This window comes from Fopius arisanus, unplaced genomic scaffold (genome assembly GCF_000806365.1).
Source record: "Fopius arisanus strain USDA-PBARC FA_bdor unplaced genomic scaffold, ASM80636v1 scaffold00087, whole genome shotgun sequence".
Classification (NCBI taxonomy): Eukaryota; Metazoa; Arthropoda; class Insecta; order Hymenoptera; family Braconidae; genus Fopius; species Fopius arisanus.
In genome coordinates, this window is record NW_011887826.1 from 18,423 (window position 1) to 36,345 (window position 17,923).

Genomic DNA, 17,923 nt, shown 5'->3' on the forward strand with positions numbered 1-17,923 from the left:
CCCTGCGTCTAGATACCAATGTTGCGTCTCAACATTCGATGCACCCAGAGTCAATGTTCCGATGGTAAAACTGATTCCTACATTATTCAATGAGATTTTTTATCACTGGAGCCAGCAATGATAAAAAAAAATGTCACCATTATTTTTTTCAAATCCATTCAAATTTTTCCAGGCATTGGTTAACGATCATTTTTGAAGAAACTCCAGTAAGATGAAGGAAAAATTCAATTTGAATAATTTATTTGAACATTTGGTGGCAAGAGAATTTAATATTCATTTGTTTTTTCATCCAAATTTCAGCCGATAGAATGGCAGCATTCGATGGGGCTACTCGGTGTTGTACTGAATATTTTTCGAATATCTTCTCTCGTAAGTAAATATTTTTAAAAATATTTCAAATATTTTGTCTCTGAAACAAAAAACTATTAGATCATGTTAAACACTGATTGAAATTGACAGATTGAATTGTGTTATTCATCGAGTGAAATATTTGTCTCGCCTTTTTAAATCTCTTTTCTTTTTCGTTTTTTGAATACGGACTTCATCTCGAAAAAAATAATTCGAATACGACTCGAGCTTCGAAATTAATCGGATATTTCCCTCTAGGTTCCCTGCATATTAACAAGCTTGTTAAGTTTTCCAGAAAAATTACGAACGTGAAATCATTTAACCTCCCAAACTTCACTTAATACGTTTATTTTTTCAAACGAACCTATCCCAGAATATCCGATAATTCCGAAGCTCTCGTGGTATTATAAATGAATATGTTCAAAAATAGTCCATTGAATCCGTTGAAATATTCGGTGATAATTCTTTAAATAAATTGAGCTTCGCATATGAAAGAGTCGACGCAATTATATTCGAAAACTGATAATAGCGAATTGCCAAATTGGAATAAAATTGGTGATTGCAAAGCCCTGAATGGCACACGGATTACCTTAAATTTCATCTCACAATTCGATATTGAAATTGAGGGACCAGGATATTCGTTGTCCCCCGATAAATTCATATACGTCCTAATATCCCGTGTATATATATCACTCCTACTGCAGGCTGGAAAAGCATATCCGATGAGTTGTCGCTAAAGGCTGTAAATTGGCATCTACACCAAAACCAGTGGAAATTATTCACATCGGATTTAATCGACTTCCGCGTGTATCCAATGAAAGTCAATAAGTCGATAAATATTCGTGGAGGTTGTGTGCCCCGACCAGAGCAAAAGAATCCACTGGCCTCGCTGAATTCGATGATATATGAGAGAGAAACCTCCCACATTTTCCCTTTTTTACATGGTGTGTACAGGTATACAGGTCAGAGGGAAGCATTATTATTTTTTATTACTTTTTATAACGATATAGCTGTAAAGATGAAGAGCCCCACGAGTACATGGAACGTTAAATGCGCGTTTTCTTTATTCCCTTTTCATGAGTATGATTTTTTCCACTGTTCTGATAAAAAAAGAAGATTGCTAAAATAGAAAAAAAAAATGTATCCTTTTATGAGGTTAAATGTAATTTGTTGCACATTCCCCGGACAAAGAGGTAAAATAATATTTCTCATGTCAAAAATGAAAATCCAGTGTACGAAACCTCGAGAGTTTCCTTCTAATTTTCCATAAAATACCGTTGAAACTTTCTCCCCTCATTGGTGATGAAAGGAGGTGGGTGGAAAACGAAAATTGTATAGAATACTGTTGCAGTTGCGAATGGAATAAGTTGTGGTGCCTGTCAAATCATAATTTCATTCGTGGCGGTAGTAACAACCGAGCGGCGTGAGGGGCCGGAAACAGGGTAGAATAGGTTGGAGAAAAGGGTGGTTGAGGGATTGGAAAGAGGACGGTGGAGAGGATGGCTGGAGGGTTGTGTGGTCTTCCAAGTGGAGAGGATTTATCGAAGGCGAAACGTCGATGCATTAACGCAGACGGGAAGAGGCGCGGCCCCAGAGAAGTGAACTAACGAAGGAAACGGTTCTCAACTCCTCAAGAACTCCCTCCTATTCTCTCGAGTGCCCAAATCCTCTTCCTCTCTATTCCAGTCCAAGTAAAACAATCTCTAGATTAAATTGAGGTAATCTTATTAAGTACAAATCAATTGTTTCAGTGCCACTAGTACAAATATCCTATTAATTATCCTACAATTGACTATTTTTCTGACCGATGGATTATTTTCTGACATCAAGAGCCTCAGAATCGTTCAGGTCTGATGAATAATATACTACACTTCTCGGCAATTCTGGGAATATGATGAGAGTAATCTCATCACGTACAAATCAACATTTATTCAATGATTTTATTCGTCTTGAGGTCAAATACAATTCCCAGTAACTGATTATCAAAATAATAATTAACATCGATTCAAAGAACCAACACTGGAGGAATTGGTTTATGAGATAAGGCCCACCGGAAAAGTGGCTGGGTGAAGCCATCCGTGAAGTTGAAGCTGCGCCTTTATTAGACCGATGGCCCGGTACTGTACGTGCAGCGAATCAATTGAAGAACGAGTAAGACGCGCGTAACGATCAGATAGAAAGAAAAGTCTGTAGCGAGAGGAAAATTTTCTCCCATGAATTGAGATAAGAAGACGAGACATTACGGATAGGGAATACGTTGCACTCCGAAGCCCACCATCGCTCTTACTTTCTTCACTACCACCGAAAGGTTCCGATGGATGATGGGGATTGGTTGGGCTTGGGTTGAAAAAAAATGGCCAACTTAGAGCCCAAGGATCACGGGTGATAATTTCTGTGCCTCTTCTCTTGGATTTATTTCTTTTTTCTCCAGTTAAAAAAAAAATAGAAAAACTCAATTCACAGGAATAGCCGTTTTTCAACTGCAACTATCGGTGACTGATCATGCGTTAAATTAAATAAGATTTACGCGGGGATTTCGTGGAATTCTTTCAACCCCGGTGGAAAGATTGAGAATGAATTGGAAAGTGGAGAGAGGGGTGAGAATGTTGTACCTAGCAGCTAAATGCTGGAAAATAATTTAATTCAGTGGAGACTGCTTTCACTGTGCGCTGAAGCCATTGAAATCCAGACAACTGCAGACATTTCAATCGTCCTTCGATTCGCGGAGATTTATCATGATTTTGAGAGGTTTGGAGATGAGTCTGGGATGGCTCCCACCTGAGTACCGACAGGTCTCCGAGCTTTTCAACGCAGCGATTAATTAAGAGTGTTTCAATTAATTGTTCAGTTCGTGGATAATTTCGTTTTGATGCGCTGCACTATTCGCAGGACGAACTCCTGGAGGAGGGGCTGTCTCATTTTACCAACGTCCATGACCTCCTCGTGGTTCACCTCGTCGTGGCAGTCATCGTCGATTACACATTGATTGGTAATTAGACTGAAAGCAAAGACTTGAAGATCACAGTGACGTGCAGTGATGACCTCGTGAACCGTTGACATACCTGTGTTATGGCAGATTAATATTCACTGATGAATACCCACATTGATTCACAGTGATTCACATAAGGCTGCTTTTGCGTTTACTCACCAACAGCATCCACGCCGACCATGCTCAACATCTTGAGTTCTGCTACAGTTTCGAAATTGGGCCCTCCAAGACAAGTATACACACCCCTGTGTACTATATCTGAAATTCCCATCTCACTGGCAACTTGGCAGCCAATCTCGAGGAGTTCCTTGTTGTACGCTCTGTTCATAGGTGGAAATCTCGGTCCAAACCTGATTGAGTCCAGCAAAATTTCGTGAATTATTCTCAATTATAGCTCAACGCAATTGCTGTTTACCCAAAAGTACAAAATCCAAATTGATCTGACCATTCGTATCGCCCAAATTGATATAAAGAACCAGAGATTGTACTTTTTATGATTCCCGAATGGTCTTTTGTCTTCAGATCGAACTTTAATGATCTACGCTATACCCCACAATAACCGGACTCAACAAAAGAAGACAATCCCAGAAAAAATAAAGGTAATTTCGAGAACCAAGGGGACAGTTTATTGGAGTTGGAAAGGATCTCAAGTCCATTAATATCGGCACTGGTGACAGAAAAGCAACAGAGTAAGAAAGAGAGTAAAGAAAAAAAAAATCGGAACTTGTGTCTCGTGGAAAGAGCTAGACGAGATTGTACGGGAATGGGAAGCGGTGGGATGAGAGAGCCCTAACGAGTTTCACAAAATAAATATGTCGATCATCTCTCCTTCCTCCCAAGCAAACATCTCATCAGTTCAATTGTAAAGTTCATAGAAATGAAATAAAACCGAGTTGTCATCCAGGTAGAGTTGCCGATATTCGGAGTAACTCATGAATAGAGAATTGTGAAATAGATGGGGAGCGTTGCAACACTGTCATAAACTATTTACTCTGGTATACCTATCATCGTTTGGTCCCTGAAGTGGATTGTTGCCGGCGAATCCCATCATGTTTACGTGATCCCTCACCATCATGATGTCACCAACCTTGTATTTGGAATTGAGGCCACCGGCAGCATTTGTCGCTATGAGATGGCTCACACCCACCAGTTTCATCACTCTTACTGGCATAGAGCACTGAAAATCCAAGTAAAAAAAAAAAATATATGCATCAACAATGACACAAGTATTTCCAGAAACATTATTCACAATGTCTGCCCAAGGTTGTCAGGATCTCCTCTGGTATTTACCGTTGACCTCATGCATGGGATAAGTGCAATATAAGAATAACAGAGAAGACACGAAAATGGATATAAAACCCCACCAACACTTGAGGCAAACGGCCATACGAGCAGCCATCGGGCTTTGCTACAAAAATGTGGATTTTTACCTTCCACAGTGGATAGCCCTCGTAATAGTGGAATCTCCCCTGCATACACATCACTGGAACATCCTCGAGATATCCGAATACTAGCTGACCAACGTGACCCTTCACCGTTGACGACGGAAAATGCGGTATCTCTTCGTAGGGAAATGTCTTTACGTCAGTCAGAGAATCGGCAATTGAACCTGGACACAACTCACTCTGTTCAGATATGCCTGCCCATGACACAGAAAACAGCATAATAAGGTACACACAATACAATTGTTTACTTCAATCAAAAATTATCATTCATTGATTTATTTGATTCAAATGAACAATTACGTAAAATTAATAAATCCTTCTTTCGATTTAATTAAATTATATTTACGGTGGGTTTGAGGAGAAAAATCAATCCACAAATAGAATTTATATGCAAATCATAAACGTGGAGTATTACTCGAGTGCATATTACTTTATTGGTTTTCTTGGGGATATTTTCCAGTATCTCCGTTATTTCCCTAATACCAATGGAAGTTTTTATTGACATAAGTTTCTATGAAATGAAATTAAAAAAAATAGGGGAATGCAATAACGAGCTTATTGCATCCCGCAGCATTTCATAATACCAATTATAAATTGAAGTTTGAAGAGGACCTGGATGTTATTTGGACGTGTATTATATCAATTATTGGGCGAATAATATGGGGATTGAGCATCATTATGGTACGCGTTCAGTGTTCCATCAACTTTTGTGTGAGAATCCAGTGTATTCATTGAAAATATTAATACTAGCTGATAATTCAAGGCTTACGAATTCATCCGATAATATTCATCATCGGTATTGGTAATACAGCATAAATTCAAAAAAATCGTGCAGATGTACTTGCGAGGGAATAATCGAGGAAACCTACCCATTCCAGATCCACAAATGATTCCAATTTTCGGCCTGATGCTCACACGATCCAGTAGATACTGAGCCGACTCCAGCAGCATTTCAAAACTATACCTGCAACAAAGAATGAAAAAAAAAACAATGTCAACTAGAAGCAAAAGCCTGAAAAGTGTCCACCGACGTTGAAATCCCACCGCATTGAGCCACCCGGCGTATTCTTTCCAATTCGACCAGTGAGTGACTACTGATTCTGAGTATTTTCGCAAAACAATCGGCTTCGATTTTATGACTGAACGATCTCGCTGAATAGCTCTTTCACCGGAAACGGGTCACATGGTTCCAATGCGATTTTGCCAAAGCTATAGTTGAAATGTCAGTGGTTAGACAACACATACACCCTACAGTATAAAACAATGAGAATGTATTGGTGCATGTTTCCGTACTTGAACGAGTGTAACCCTGTTGTGACACTGTGCGCTCATATTAGTGCATACCTATCCGCGAAATGAGAAAGCTTCCATGAGGTATATCACCTGTATTATCCACAGTGCTCTAGAACTCTGAGGAAACACATAAACGCGTAATGTTTCAAGTTGGTTGGTACACGTGTGAGTGTTGGAAATCGTTGGTACCCAGGAAACAAGCCAGATAGTGGCTCAAGCGGAAGAAGGGCCCTCTCACCATATCAACCTGAGGGAGGAGAATAGTCTAACTGCACTCGCATAAGTATTTCAATCCCACCTATGGCTTTAATCATCTCGAAAGGTTGTCTCTCAACAACTGTTTTCATTACAACTTGCTTACTCACGTTCTATTTGTTATCCTTATCCGGTAAATCTCATTGATTCGGTAGATATTCATCATCTCGTCACTTTCAACAATTCAAAAGACCCCAATCATTTCAATTCTTTATCCGATTTCTAAAAAAATAATACACCCACACATGTTCAAAGTGGAAAAATCCACTGGCATGGTAAATAAATGCGATCCGGATTGATATTTTGACTGCGGATGGAGAGAAAACCCAAAATTTATGTATTAATCGACACGAGACAAAATAAATAGGACAAAAAATTGATGAAATATCGATAATTCAACCGCCATTGTGAGGAGTAAAAGCCCATCATTACTCCAACGAAGCGTTCATTTATTACCGATGACATAGATATCCCCATTATGCGTTAGTTGGTTAATTTTACAATAAAATATCATTACTCCATAAATGTAATACTGTATTGTTGGGGGTCTGTCGCTTGTTGACGTCCATGAATCACTACTCTATGTATTGACGGAGGGGTTTTTGGTATATGATATGTAAAATCGGCGCGGGGATAGTGGAGTTGCTAAAGGATCGACAGAGCGGGATGGGCTTCAGGTACAAAATTAGTTATGTGGGGCTTGAGGAAACTTTGGCCTCGTGTATAGTCTTGCCATGGCCCGAATCCTCCGACGAGAAATATTAACTCCCTCTGCAGCCCTTTGGCAAACTTCAACCCTCTCTCACCCCCTCCAAACGTTTTCCTTCATCGCCTTCTATGCAGTAGTCTGCTAACACCCCCACCAACTCAGTCAACCAAAACTGAAGCATCAACTCCTCGACTTCTCATTCATCCTGTGTACCCCTTTCCATCTCTCCCCAGTCAAACTTCGATTCAGTTAACAATGAGTGTTTAACCGTATCAACAGTTATTTTCTAATGCATGTAAACAGTAATTGAGGATAATTAATATTGTATTTCATCAGCGACACAATTATCTTATCTCTTTCAATTAAAGATCAGGTAGCTAATATCTAGTGTCTGTCACGAACTAGGAATTCCGTTAACCCTCGTGTCATCATTTATATTTTATACAACTGTTGAGATAATCTGTATTATCAGTTATTACATTTACACGTCAGTGGGTTTGTGTCATTGCGATTGTGCGGATTTCCATAAATTTTTCAATAATCATTCGTTGACTGAATATACCGATTTTTTTTGTATGGGTCTAGCAATTCCTTTCTGCGCTGCGTGGCAAATAATTATTCCTCTGGGTTCATAGCGGGATGTTATTGTCGGGGACCAATTGAAATAACTTGGACAATAATAATTTCGATATTTCAATGGAAATACCGGGAGTCCATTGTGGCGTACTGGCATTGTCGTTTGTCATCCATGGAGGCATGTAGTAGTCATGGATTAACGATGTACCAACATTGTTATCACAATGAGACTTTACTGTTATCAGTGGATGGAAGGCGTGAGCCGTTGCGGGGCAGTTTCTTAAACCGAGTGATGTAATTTTTCTTGATGATGGTACTGTTCCACTGGGGGATAGATTAATATTGCACAATATCAAAGCAAAATATGTCGCCAGATAGTGATTGCAGTGGGTATTTCAGAGTTTTAAATTGCGAAAACAAATCAATCGCATGAAGAATGCATTTTGACAGAATTTTTTTTGTTTCTCGTTGCAAAAAAAAATACTGTAATAATAAAATTTAATGTATTATTTATTTGCCGGGTCTATCGATTAAATTTGAAAGGAACGGGGGCAAATTCTCGTGTACCTCCTACGAGTAAGCCTGGGCTAACATAACATTGTAACACACGCGTGGCATTCTATTACATTGCCTCGTGCATAATGCAGTTTAAAATAAGTTTTTCCCCTGCTGCACGCTATAAAACTTGTATCTCACGGATTATGTACCTCCACCAGCATCAACTTGACATTTTCTCCCCCTCTAGTCCCCAGACTGGCCAAAAGCCTGTATACACCTCGATGTGAAAATAAAACTCTTTGAATTTCATACTGAGAGAAATGAAAAAAATCAAGACGCACGATTGTAACATTTTTTTCATCGCGTATCTCACTCATCGCTCAATCATTTATCATATCGGCAATTCAATAACAGACGTACGTAATTGCCCAATAAAGTAATTAATCTGAAAATAAATATCTGTTGGTTGAATAAAATGAGTTGAATAAGATTACAAGAGTAATCTATGGTAATCTGCAGTTTTTTCCGTATATTCTTCATTAATTCCCTCAAGTCATTGGGGTTGCATTAATTGTTGAGAAATACTGCGGTATGTGGTGGATTTTTCTTTTCAACGCCATCCGAATATCGCATAAATCTGATCCACGTGTAATACCCACATCTATCATTCGTGCATGAATGAGCTGACATACGTAGAGGGAGTGAGACGCGTTGGGCTCCTTTCGAATTAATGCAGGGATGGAAAAATGATCACATTTTTCAACGGGAGCAGCTGTCTGAATATCATAACAACGTTAGTCGATAGAATTATCATTGATCTGGGAATATCCAGTCGCCCCTTCCTGATCCCAAATGATTATATTTCTATCTCAATTGACGACTAAACTGTAACAGATCGAAGAGGAGATGATGCAATCCCAGAACTCACTTAAATATTAACTCCAGTAATGAGCACCTATCCATTAAAGTTGTCCTTGAAATATGAATGATCACTCAGCATGAAAATCCCAAGTGCCATTGAATTTTCATGCTGAATGGCAACTTCCATGAAGGACTCAATCTTAAACTCAATAAGCCCCACAACATTGACTATTTATTTACATAGGCTATTGAAACAAAATATCATCTCTTCCCATTCTCACTAATTTCCCCAGCAACGGCAAATAGAGAAATTCAATACGGGATATCAAAAACCGAGACCACATTTGGCATAAACTAAAAAAAATAAAACAAAATAAAACTTACGCAGAATGGCTGATATGCTTGACCGCTGTATGCAAAAACTCGTTCTCGTTTGGCCTGGTAAGTGGTCCATTGGAAGAATGTCCATTGGTTCTCTCGAAAGGCATGATAACTGGAGCAATCCGTATTCTCGTAATTATCCAACACAAACACTTTGAGATTTTCTTTGAATTCGTCTTATCCGAATCGAGGAGTCTCCAATGGAAGTGGTCGATCCAGCAGGTAAATCAACAACTGTGTACGGTAACTTGAAGGGCCAGTGATAGTGATTTCTGTTGGATTGACCACTGAAGAATGTCTGGTATCCGTTACGAGTCAGCGTTTTATAAGCTGTGCCCCAAGTCGAACGAGAAAAAGTGAGTAAAGTCAGTATTGACCAATCGTGTATACAGCCAGTGAAGAGCGATGACCAATCGTCAAGTCCTGGATGCAAACTGTAAACCAGAGGAATAACAAGGGGCCAGCGTTAATGATAACCCATTGCGTGTAAAATGCTCCAATTGCGGTGGCGAGGCCGTTTTACCAGGGGACCCTGTTTGGTAGGCTAATCTTCCCCTCTTAGCCTCTTGTCTACCCCACTCGTTCAATCTCCCTTCCATCTCGACTGTCATTCACGGATCTCCTTCCTTTATCATCAAAAAACTATGCGTTAATATTCATTGAACTGTTTCCAATGAGAAAACATCATTGCAGCGGAATGACGAGAACTTTCTCTTTATCTTGATCAATCTTCATTCGTGCTTTTTATCATTTTACGGCTTCATTACTGAATTCGAAGCATAACTACTGTCTGTGCTCTAAAATAACAGGTAACAACTGTAATAAAGATTCCACAATCACCTGCTACCCTTCACCACTTCCGCACTGGTTTATTATCTTGAGAATAATTTATTCGGCATTACGTAATTCTCGTTAGTATATTTGTCTCATTTATGACGCAGTAATACACATACAATAACTGAAAAACAACAGGGAGATTAAATTGAAATAATATGAAATGACTTATTTCTATTTTGAAAGATAAATTGAGCGCTACGCAATTAAAATTTGGCCAGGAAATGTTGTATTCATGACTGAATCTGATTGATAACCAGTATCAGAAGATTCTTTCAAATAATCCCAGACGATCGAAGGTTCAAGGTCGGATAAGCCATTTGATTTCCGTTGAGTGTCAGGTATTGGTAGCTGTACACCTAGCACAATACCAGAGAATTTATTGATAACAAACGGTATTTCCTATTAACCCCAAATCCCACAGGAAACACGTAAAAATGGTTTTTCCACCGGAGGATATTTTCATGGCGACTGAACATTTCCATTTAGTTTATGATGAACGATAAAATCTAGTGTACAATAACGTATGTATCTCTCTCAATAAATCCAGTGTCATAAATACGATATTTAGATTTACATGTAATTATTTACATTTGAAGTTACAGCTACTCGATTCAGAAAAGTCAGAAATATCTCAACACTGGCTAATTTTAAACCACACCGTCTTACATCGGTATATTATTATATTATTATATTCGTTACACGAAGAACCCTGAACAATTGAAAAACTTTACAAAAGCAAAAAATCGAATTTCTCCAGTGATTTCAATTCCAAATTTATATGCAATATGAAAATTGCACACAAATGGCAATTTTCTAGTGTGACATCAAGTTATCTTATTTACGTTGGCATTACATAAATCTGATTATGCTATCATTATTCATCGGTCATTTGTTGTGCCCCTGAATAGTTTTAACTCACGGGCCCAGTCTTTATCGTGCATGCAAGAGCCTTCAATAGCATTGCGACATCACTTCGGGGGGTAGTGGACACTTCGATCCGCTGGGGTTCTAGTTTATCGCCTGACCCTACAGTGTCACACTATCGAGAATAAACAGATATGATTCTACATTCGAGAAATATCTCAGATATATTGCATTATTACTGCTCACTAAATCTATAACCGCATTGTTAGATGCACATCATCCTTTTAAGATAACAATACTTATTTCCGTAAAGTGATTGATGTAGATGACGCATGTTGTAATCGGCTTTAGAGATTGTTGGTGTCAATATGCAATATTTTAATGCGATTACTTTTTTGTCAAGTGTAATCGGATTTTTCTAAATTTATCGCTCGATGTGCGTAATAATGGATTGCTCAATTACTGCAGTATATGCATAATTTACGGTTTCATTTATCGCAATTGGAATAGATTTTTTAATGGATTGAATTCCAAATGACAGAGGAGATTTAATTGTGCCAACTCATGCTTTTTTGATTTGATTATTCATTATCTCCAACAGAGAGATTTCGGTTTCGATTACACCATTAATACTGTTAGTATTAATTAGAATATATTTGAACTTTTTCGGGGTCAAAGTCCTGGAAAAAATATTCAAATTCTCGCCTGGTTTCTGGAACATTCCATGTTGAAATTCACATGGCCCAAATATAAGAGTAGTCTCATACCTGTAGTGAGCCAAACGGAAGAAAATTTCAAAGGACAAAAAAATAAATAACATAACTGATAAAGAGGGCGATCAATAGGAGCTAGGGTAACACTTGAAACCAGTCGAGTCACCTCCAGATGGTGCATGTATTGTCTTTGCTTGCTGTGACAATGGTGTCACCATTGTACGAGAAAGCACAACTGAAAACGTCGTCGGTATGGCCAGCCAGAGTCTGCAAACATCGTCCGGACTCGGTTGACCACAGACGCGCGGTTCTGTCCAAGGATGAGGTCAGCAATTGATGGCCGTTCGGACTGAAACAGACTATTTTCAAAGTCAATTTAATTAAAGTTCCGGGGAGTGATCTCACGATTGGTTTTCCAAATTAATGACCAAACTTGTACTTTTTGATACTTCCTCGTGGTGACCATCGAGTGCAGCAATCTCCTTAAATTCACCAGTAATGTCCCACAACCGAGCGGTCGCATCGCTACTGGCGGTGGCCAGTCTGGACCCTTGATTATCCAGTGTCACATCCAAAACTTCATCCTCATGCCCCGAAAGGACACCCAGACACGTGTTCATCCTCGCATCCCAGACCCTCGCCGTATTGTCCAGGGATGATGATGCTATTATCGAGCAGTCGAAGCTGAATATGCAATTTGATATTTTAGCATCGTGGCCAACTAAAGCACTTGTGCGTCTGCAACAGGAATTATTGGGAGCCTATCGCCAAATGGTAGTCTAGCTACTCATTCCTCTACTCAGCGATACCATCCGTCCAGAATAGATTCACATTTTAATTACTTCCTTTCAAAGCGCCACGTGAACTCAATAAATTACACACCTTAATTCTTCAATATTTCGCAGTTATCCACCGCAAATTTCAAATTAAAATAGTCTTTCCTCATTAAATCCTGATTCAATTACCGAATGGCCTCGTGACTTTAGGAGTGACTAGCCATCACCGAGAGAAATTTCTCCGAAAAAATCTGGTCTTAGTAGTAGAGAAAAAATAGGTAGATTTCGTCAGAAGAATTTCCTTTCGGGTAGATTAAGATTACGAAATAATTACTTGTATGTCCTAGTGTCCCAAATACCAATGCTACCGTCGAATGACCCAGTTATAATTTGATTACCATCATCATTATATTGGAGCGCTATAACTTCGCCTGTATGGCCCTTCAACGTACCCAATTGTTGACCTGCAGGGGAAACACAAATACCTCAGCATATTGAAAATCTCAGGTGTTACAGTTACTCATCGACTGAAAAAGGTGGATATACCGGATTCAGTATGAAATATTTTTCCAGTCCCATCCATGGATCCAGTGGCAACTCTGGTGTGGTGGGACGGTGAGAACCTGACCACAACTACCTCGGCGTCGTGGCCCCACAGATTCACCAGACAATTGCCAGTTCGTGAGCACCAGACACTCGCTGTTTTGTCGAATGATCCAGTCACGATTTTATCACTGTCATCGATTCAATAAAAATTGGTTTTTGCCAGATATGGTTAAAGTACTTCGTTGTTACAATTTTTTTTTTCTTTTTTCAACGCTCATCAAGCAACTCACGAAGTCGGATTGTTGAAGGACACGGCATACACTACGTTCTTATGGCCTTGGAGAGTAAGAAGCTCCGTTCCACTGTCAATGTTCCAAACTTTACAAGTTCGGTCATAGCTGCCCGTCAGGCATCTGCCAATTCAAAGAAATTAATAAAAAAAAACAATGATCCATCAATATATACATATATCAATTATAATTATTGAAAAATGACTTTTGAATCGAAAACGACGAGTCGTCTGGATTGAAAAGGTGGAGTTTTAATTTGGCAGGAGCATGACAGTGACCTGACATGTCACCCCGTTACGTTATTTATTATTGAAAAACGTGAAATTGCGGAGAAAATACAATTGCGTGAATATTGAAGGAGCCCTGAAGAAGAATTGTACTGTTCCCACAAATCACTCACATCCATATTAAATAATTGATGCACAACATGAGAACTACCTTTTACCTAATTTATCAAAGCCAATGTTAGTCAGCGGGAGAAGATGGGTCTGCAGTGTCTTATATTTGTAATAACGCTTTACACTCGTGTCGCATACTTTACTCTGAAGCCTCTGCAGTGTCTCCTCCAGCTGATCCATCACACTCTCCGTTATAACCGGCTCAGCATCCTTTATACTCCGTGCCAAAGCTTTAATATCCGTTCTACGGTTAAAACAAAAAGGGCCAAACCCATGCGCCCCAACATAACAGAATAAAGTTTGACAATTTATCTAAAGTTTACAAATAAATTTTGCAACTCATTGTATACTGTTGTTTATTACTTAGCGGTTAGATCCAAAAGGTCAATCATCTTAGTTTTAATGTCACCACCCTGTGTGTACTCGAGTGCAATACCTGAAGAGCAATGAAAAAACTTTAAATTCTTCATTAGAAAAATAAAATAGGAACAATAAACTGACACTTTGGTTTATTGAGTTTGGAAAGTCACTCATTCGAGGGGAGGAAAATTACATTCACCGAGTGAACGCTCAATGGACATTAAATCTAATAAAAAAACATTAATGATGCAGAAAAGTCTTTTAGAACTGATCGAATTCTTCGGGTTGAAGAACTGAAAGAACTCCTTACCTGGTGGAAAGTAACGCAGTAAAAACTTCAGTAGCCTCATTACCGATTCGTATCACGATGGAATGAAAAAAATAACCCCAGAGAGGTAAAAAGAGAATAGAATGCCTGTAGCAGGTGCGTTTAGAGCTTTTAAATTGATTGCACGTTTTTATGCACAAAATTACAATTTAGCGGACCCAGTGTTAATGAATAATTTAACGTAAATAACAACTTTTATTGCGAGGAGCTTTGAAGTACAAGTTTTATTGGACAACTGGGAGGAAAGAGTGGAAGTGGTGCTGAGGGCTGCTATGTTCCTGGGTTGGAATCAGAATTAAAGTGGAACGTTACTAAGGCCCGTGTTTGTTCGATCAAACAGACCTTGGTCGCACATTCGATACCCATTTTTCCAATGTGTGCCCTTCGGTGTGTCCTTTGAGGGTTCAAAACTGATAGTCCGACCTGTCGAGTGTCGCAAAACGAAAAATTTACATTTTTTCCTAGAGTACGTTTGTGCTTTAGAATGACAACTTTGTAATCGTTATATTTCCTCGTTTCCTCATTCTCTTTGGAATGAAAATCATTTATAATGTCATGAAATTTGAAAACATTTTTCTTTCTTATGTTCGATTCTGTTAACCATTTTTCTTTTAATTTCCAGGGGTAAGGCTCCGAAATTTTATGCGCATTCAGCTTCCAGTTTCAGTTAATCGTGACTGTAAAAAATCAATCCAATCTGCCCATCGGATTTTCAAGGATTTATTTGGGAGTATTTATTTGAAATTCAAATTCAATTTCCCGTTGATAATGCAGAAATGAAAGTCTAGGTACTGGTAATGTAGAAACGGGTGTTATCAGATTGTGGGATATCCTGGAAGAGAATCAACAGGTGGCGGCAGGAACGTCTTTGAAACAACGAGGCCACAACATCTTGTTAGCTGTCAGCTGTTCAACCGATCCCAAGTAGTCACAACACCGGTGCAGCTGTTGTCATAGTAACGGAATTATTGTTTGAATTTTTGTGGATGGAATTTCCAGGGTAATCATCGAAATTAACGAAATGTCTGGAGATGTTGGTGATCGATTAATTTTCGAGGCCGAGTGGTTCGACACTGTTGCAGGATTCACCAAGAGATTTTATTTGTACTATTATCCAGCTGACAACACTATAGAACTAGTAAGACAGTTATCAATTATTAATTATCTTCATTGTTGTGAGAATTCCTTAATCTGCAGTTCGACATAAGGAGCAGGAAGACCTTCCTCAGGAGGACAAAATGTGAGGGTGTCGGACTCAAGGATTTGTACGTGGGAACTGTTGTCACTATTTTCTCAAGGCCAATGAAGATCACTGATGTAGCTGACAGCTTCACCAAGAGCAAACTAGGAGTGACCATTCAGAAGTAAGAACGAATGAAATTCAATTAATGAACAACGGGTCGTCAGTTTATTTTATATTTTGAAGGAAAATGATGATTTTAATGTTTCAGAACCTTTGCACTTCTTAAGCCAGACGTGATTTGTAAAATGGGAGAAATATTAAAAATTATCACAGCTCATGATCTCCACATTGCTGACATTAAAATGGTCAAATTGACAGAATATGATGTTGAGAAACTGTACAAGAACGACGAGCATTTTGAGTGAGTGACAAAATTTATTAATTACCAAAATTATACCACCATGCATTATCCTTCGCTGATACGACAATTTCATTAAAAATTCCAAGCCACATTTTCTAAGAAATTACTCAATGTCATAATGACATCCAAATTGTAGAATTCCAGTTATTTTCATCATTCCCATAATTTATAATATAAACAAGCTCCATCGCCTAAAAAAATCGATATTAAGTGGCTTTAAAATTGAATAGAGCTAAATTGAATTAAATGTATGATGAATCCTACGACTGGCCTCGGCTGTTAAATCTCTAAATGAAGAATGAAAAAATAATACATTCAGCTCGATCAAATCGTACTTAACATCCGGCCCAGTGGTTTTACTGACGTTGTTGGGAAATAACGCAGTCGCACGCTGGAGAGAATTAATAGGCCCTACGGACAGTATAAAAGCACGAGGAGATGCCTCAAATTCCCTGAGAGCTTTGTACGGAAAAGACGCGATTTTCAATGGATTTTACGGGTCCTCGAGCCCTGAACAAGCAGAAAAGGTGAATTAAAACTCATTCCCAAATTAAATCCCGCTAAAATACCCAAAAATTCTTGATTAACGCAATTCAAGGAGGTGGAGATGTTTTTTACCAGCGCTAAATCAGAAAAGTGTCCTTTGAAAAATACAGCAACAATGCGTAACTGTACATGCTGTATTATTAAACCCCACGCCGTGCAGGGACGACTGACCGGTGAGTCATCGTTGATACTCATAATCATCATTTGAATCAGTAAATACTATTTGAGACTGCAAAGTAGCAGAGTCACCCGATTGCCACTCATTTGTATGCGCAGGAGATATTGTCTGCGATATACAGAAGGCTGGCTTCACAATATCAGCCATTCAGAGATTTCACGTTGATCCTATCAATGCTGAGGAATTTTTGGAGATTTACAAAGGGGTTCTGAGTGATCATGGCGTAAGATCGTTACATCTTCAATATTTTCCTTCTCTCTTTCAACCTGTCGATGTGCAAATGCTCTATGTGACAAAATGTTTATTCAATATTTATGCAGGCAATGGTGGCTGAACTTCAATCAGGCCCCTGCATATCAATGGAGATAACTCACAAAGATGAGAATGTCAATGTTCCCCTGGAATTTAGAAAAATCTGTGGACCGATAGACCCCGTGAGTTTCGCTCAACTCTGTCCAAGGTTAAAATATAAATATCTATCATAACGACTCCCAAATTATTCCAGGACATTGGTCGACAAGTGCGACCGAATACTCTTCGTGCAAAGTATGGAAAATCCAAGGTTCAAAATGCCGTCCACTGCTCGGACTTACCGGACGATGGACTCCTTGAGGTAACAAAAAACACTGAAAAGTGCAGGCGGTATTAACTCGAAGTATTGACTCCTCTTCAGGTCGAGTATTTCTTCAAAATTCTGGATGATGGAAGCAGCTGAAATTATCTCAAGCCGTAGAAATATCATTGTATCCATAAATTCCTAATCAAGAAACGCTCATTTTTTTGGTAACAGCAATTTCTTATTCTTTGTTAAATCTGGACGAGTCGAATTCCAGAGCATCGTGTGTCCGATAACATTTCGACATTTAAAATTAAAAGTTTAGAGTGACATAAACACAGATTAATATTATTCATATTATCAAACAGTCTATTGATTACAAAACCTCTCTCCCTTCCGAAATAATAATTACTGTATGTTTCTACTCATTATAACACCAATAAAAAATTGTACTGATACTCTTGTACATGTTATTATTCAGAATGAACGATATAATTAATGATATACTCGAAATCTATTTTTTAATATTTATCATTGCTCTGTAACAGTTTGAACAAAGACGGGCGATCCTT

The 17,923-nt window shown here is 38.7% G+C and overlaps 3 protein-coding genes and 1 long non-coding RNA gene across 5 annotated transcripts; 2 read left to right on the forward strand and 2 right to left on the reverse strand.

Annotated features, from left to right (window-relative positions):
- Positions 1-120: 120 nt before the first annotated feature.
- On the forward strand, positions 121-13,196 carry LOC105270394 (uncharacterized). The gene is made up of 3 exons (XR_892530.1): positions 121-206; positions 301-369; positions 13,119-13,196. It is a non-coding gene; the product is annotated as an uncharacterized lncRNA (long non-coding RNA).
- On the reverse strand, positions 2,274-9,848 carry LOC105270393 (purine nucleoside phosphorylase). Of its 2 annotated transcripts, none has more exons than XM_011311287.1 (6): positions 9,359-9,848; positions 5,652-5,746; positions 4,768-4,946; positions 4,339-4,514; positions 3,497-3,687; positions 2,274-3,410 (listed from the first exon to the last, which is right to left on the reverse strand). In XM_011311287.1, exons 1-6 carry the CDS (start codon positions 9,460-9,462, stop codon positions 3,193-3,195), a joined length of 963 nt encoding a protein of 320 aa, XP_011309589.1. In that variant the 5' UTR covers positions 9,463-9,848; the 3' UTR covers positions 2,274-3,192. The 2 variants fall into 2 exon arrangements, with proteins under 2 accessions (XP_011309589.1, XP_011309588.1); XM_011311286.1 differs by having other exon boundaries at positions 4,768-4,976.
- On the reverse strand, positions 11,830-14,489 carry LOC105270392 (dynein assembly factor with WDR repeat domains 1). The gene is made up of 8 exons (XM_011311285.1): positions 14,450-14,489; positions 14,143-14,215; positions 13,820-14,023; positions 13,382-13,504; positions 13,092-13,279; positions 12,880-13,009; positions 12,209-12,507; positions 11,830-12,128 (listed from the first exon to the last, which is right to left on the reverse strand). The coding sequence occupies exons 1-8, from the start codon at positions 14,487-14,489 to the stop codon at positions 11,932-11,934; spliced, it is 1,254 nt and encodes a 417-aa protein (XP_011309587.1). The 3' UTR covers positions 11,830-11,931.
- Positions 14,490-15,296: 807 nt separating this feature from the next.
- nmdyn-D7 (nucleoside diphosphate kinase homolog 7) lies at positions 15,297-17,687 on the forward strand. The gene is made up of 9 exons (XM_011311289.1): positions 15,297-15,605; positions 15,665-15,831; positions 15,919-16,071; positions 16,391-16,598; positions 16,670-16,790; positions 16,894-17,018; positions 17,116-17,229; positions 17,301-17,408; positions 17,469-17,687. Exons 1-9 carry the CDS (start codon positions 15,489-15,491, stop codon positions 17,508-17,510), a joined length of 1,155 nt encoding a protein of 384 aa, XP_011309591.1. The 5' UTR covers positions 15,297-15,488; the 3' UTR covers positions 17,511-17,687.
- The last annotated feature ends 236 nt before the right edge of the window (positions 17,688-17,923 follow it).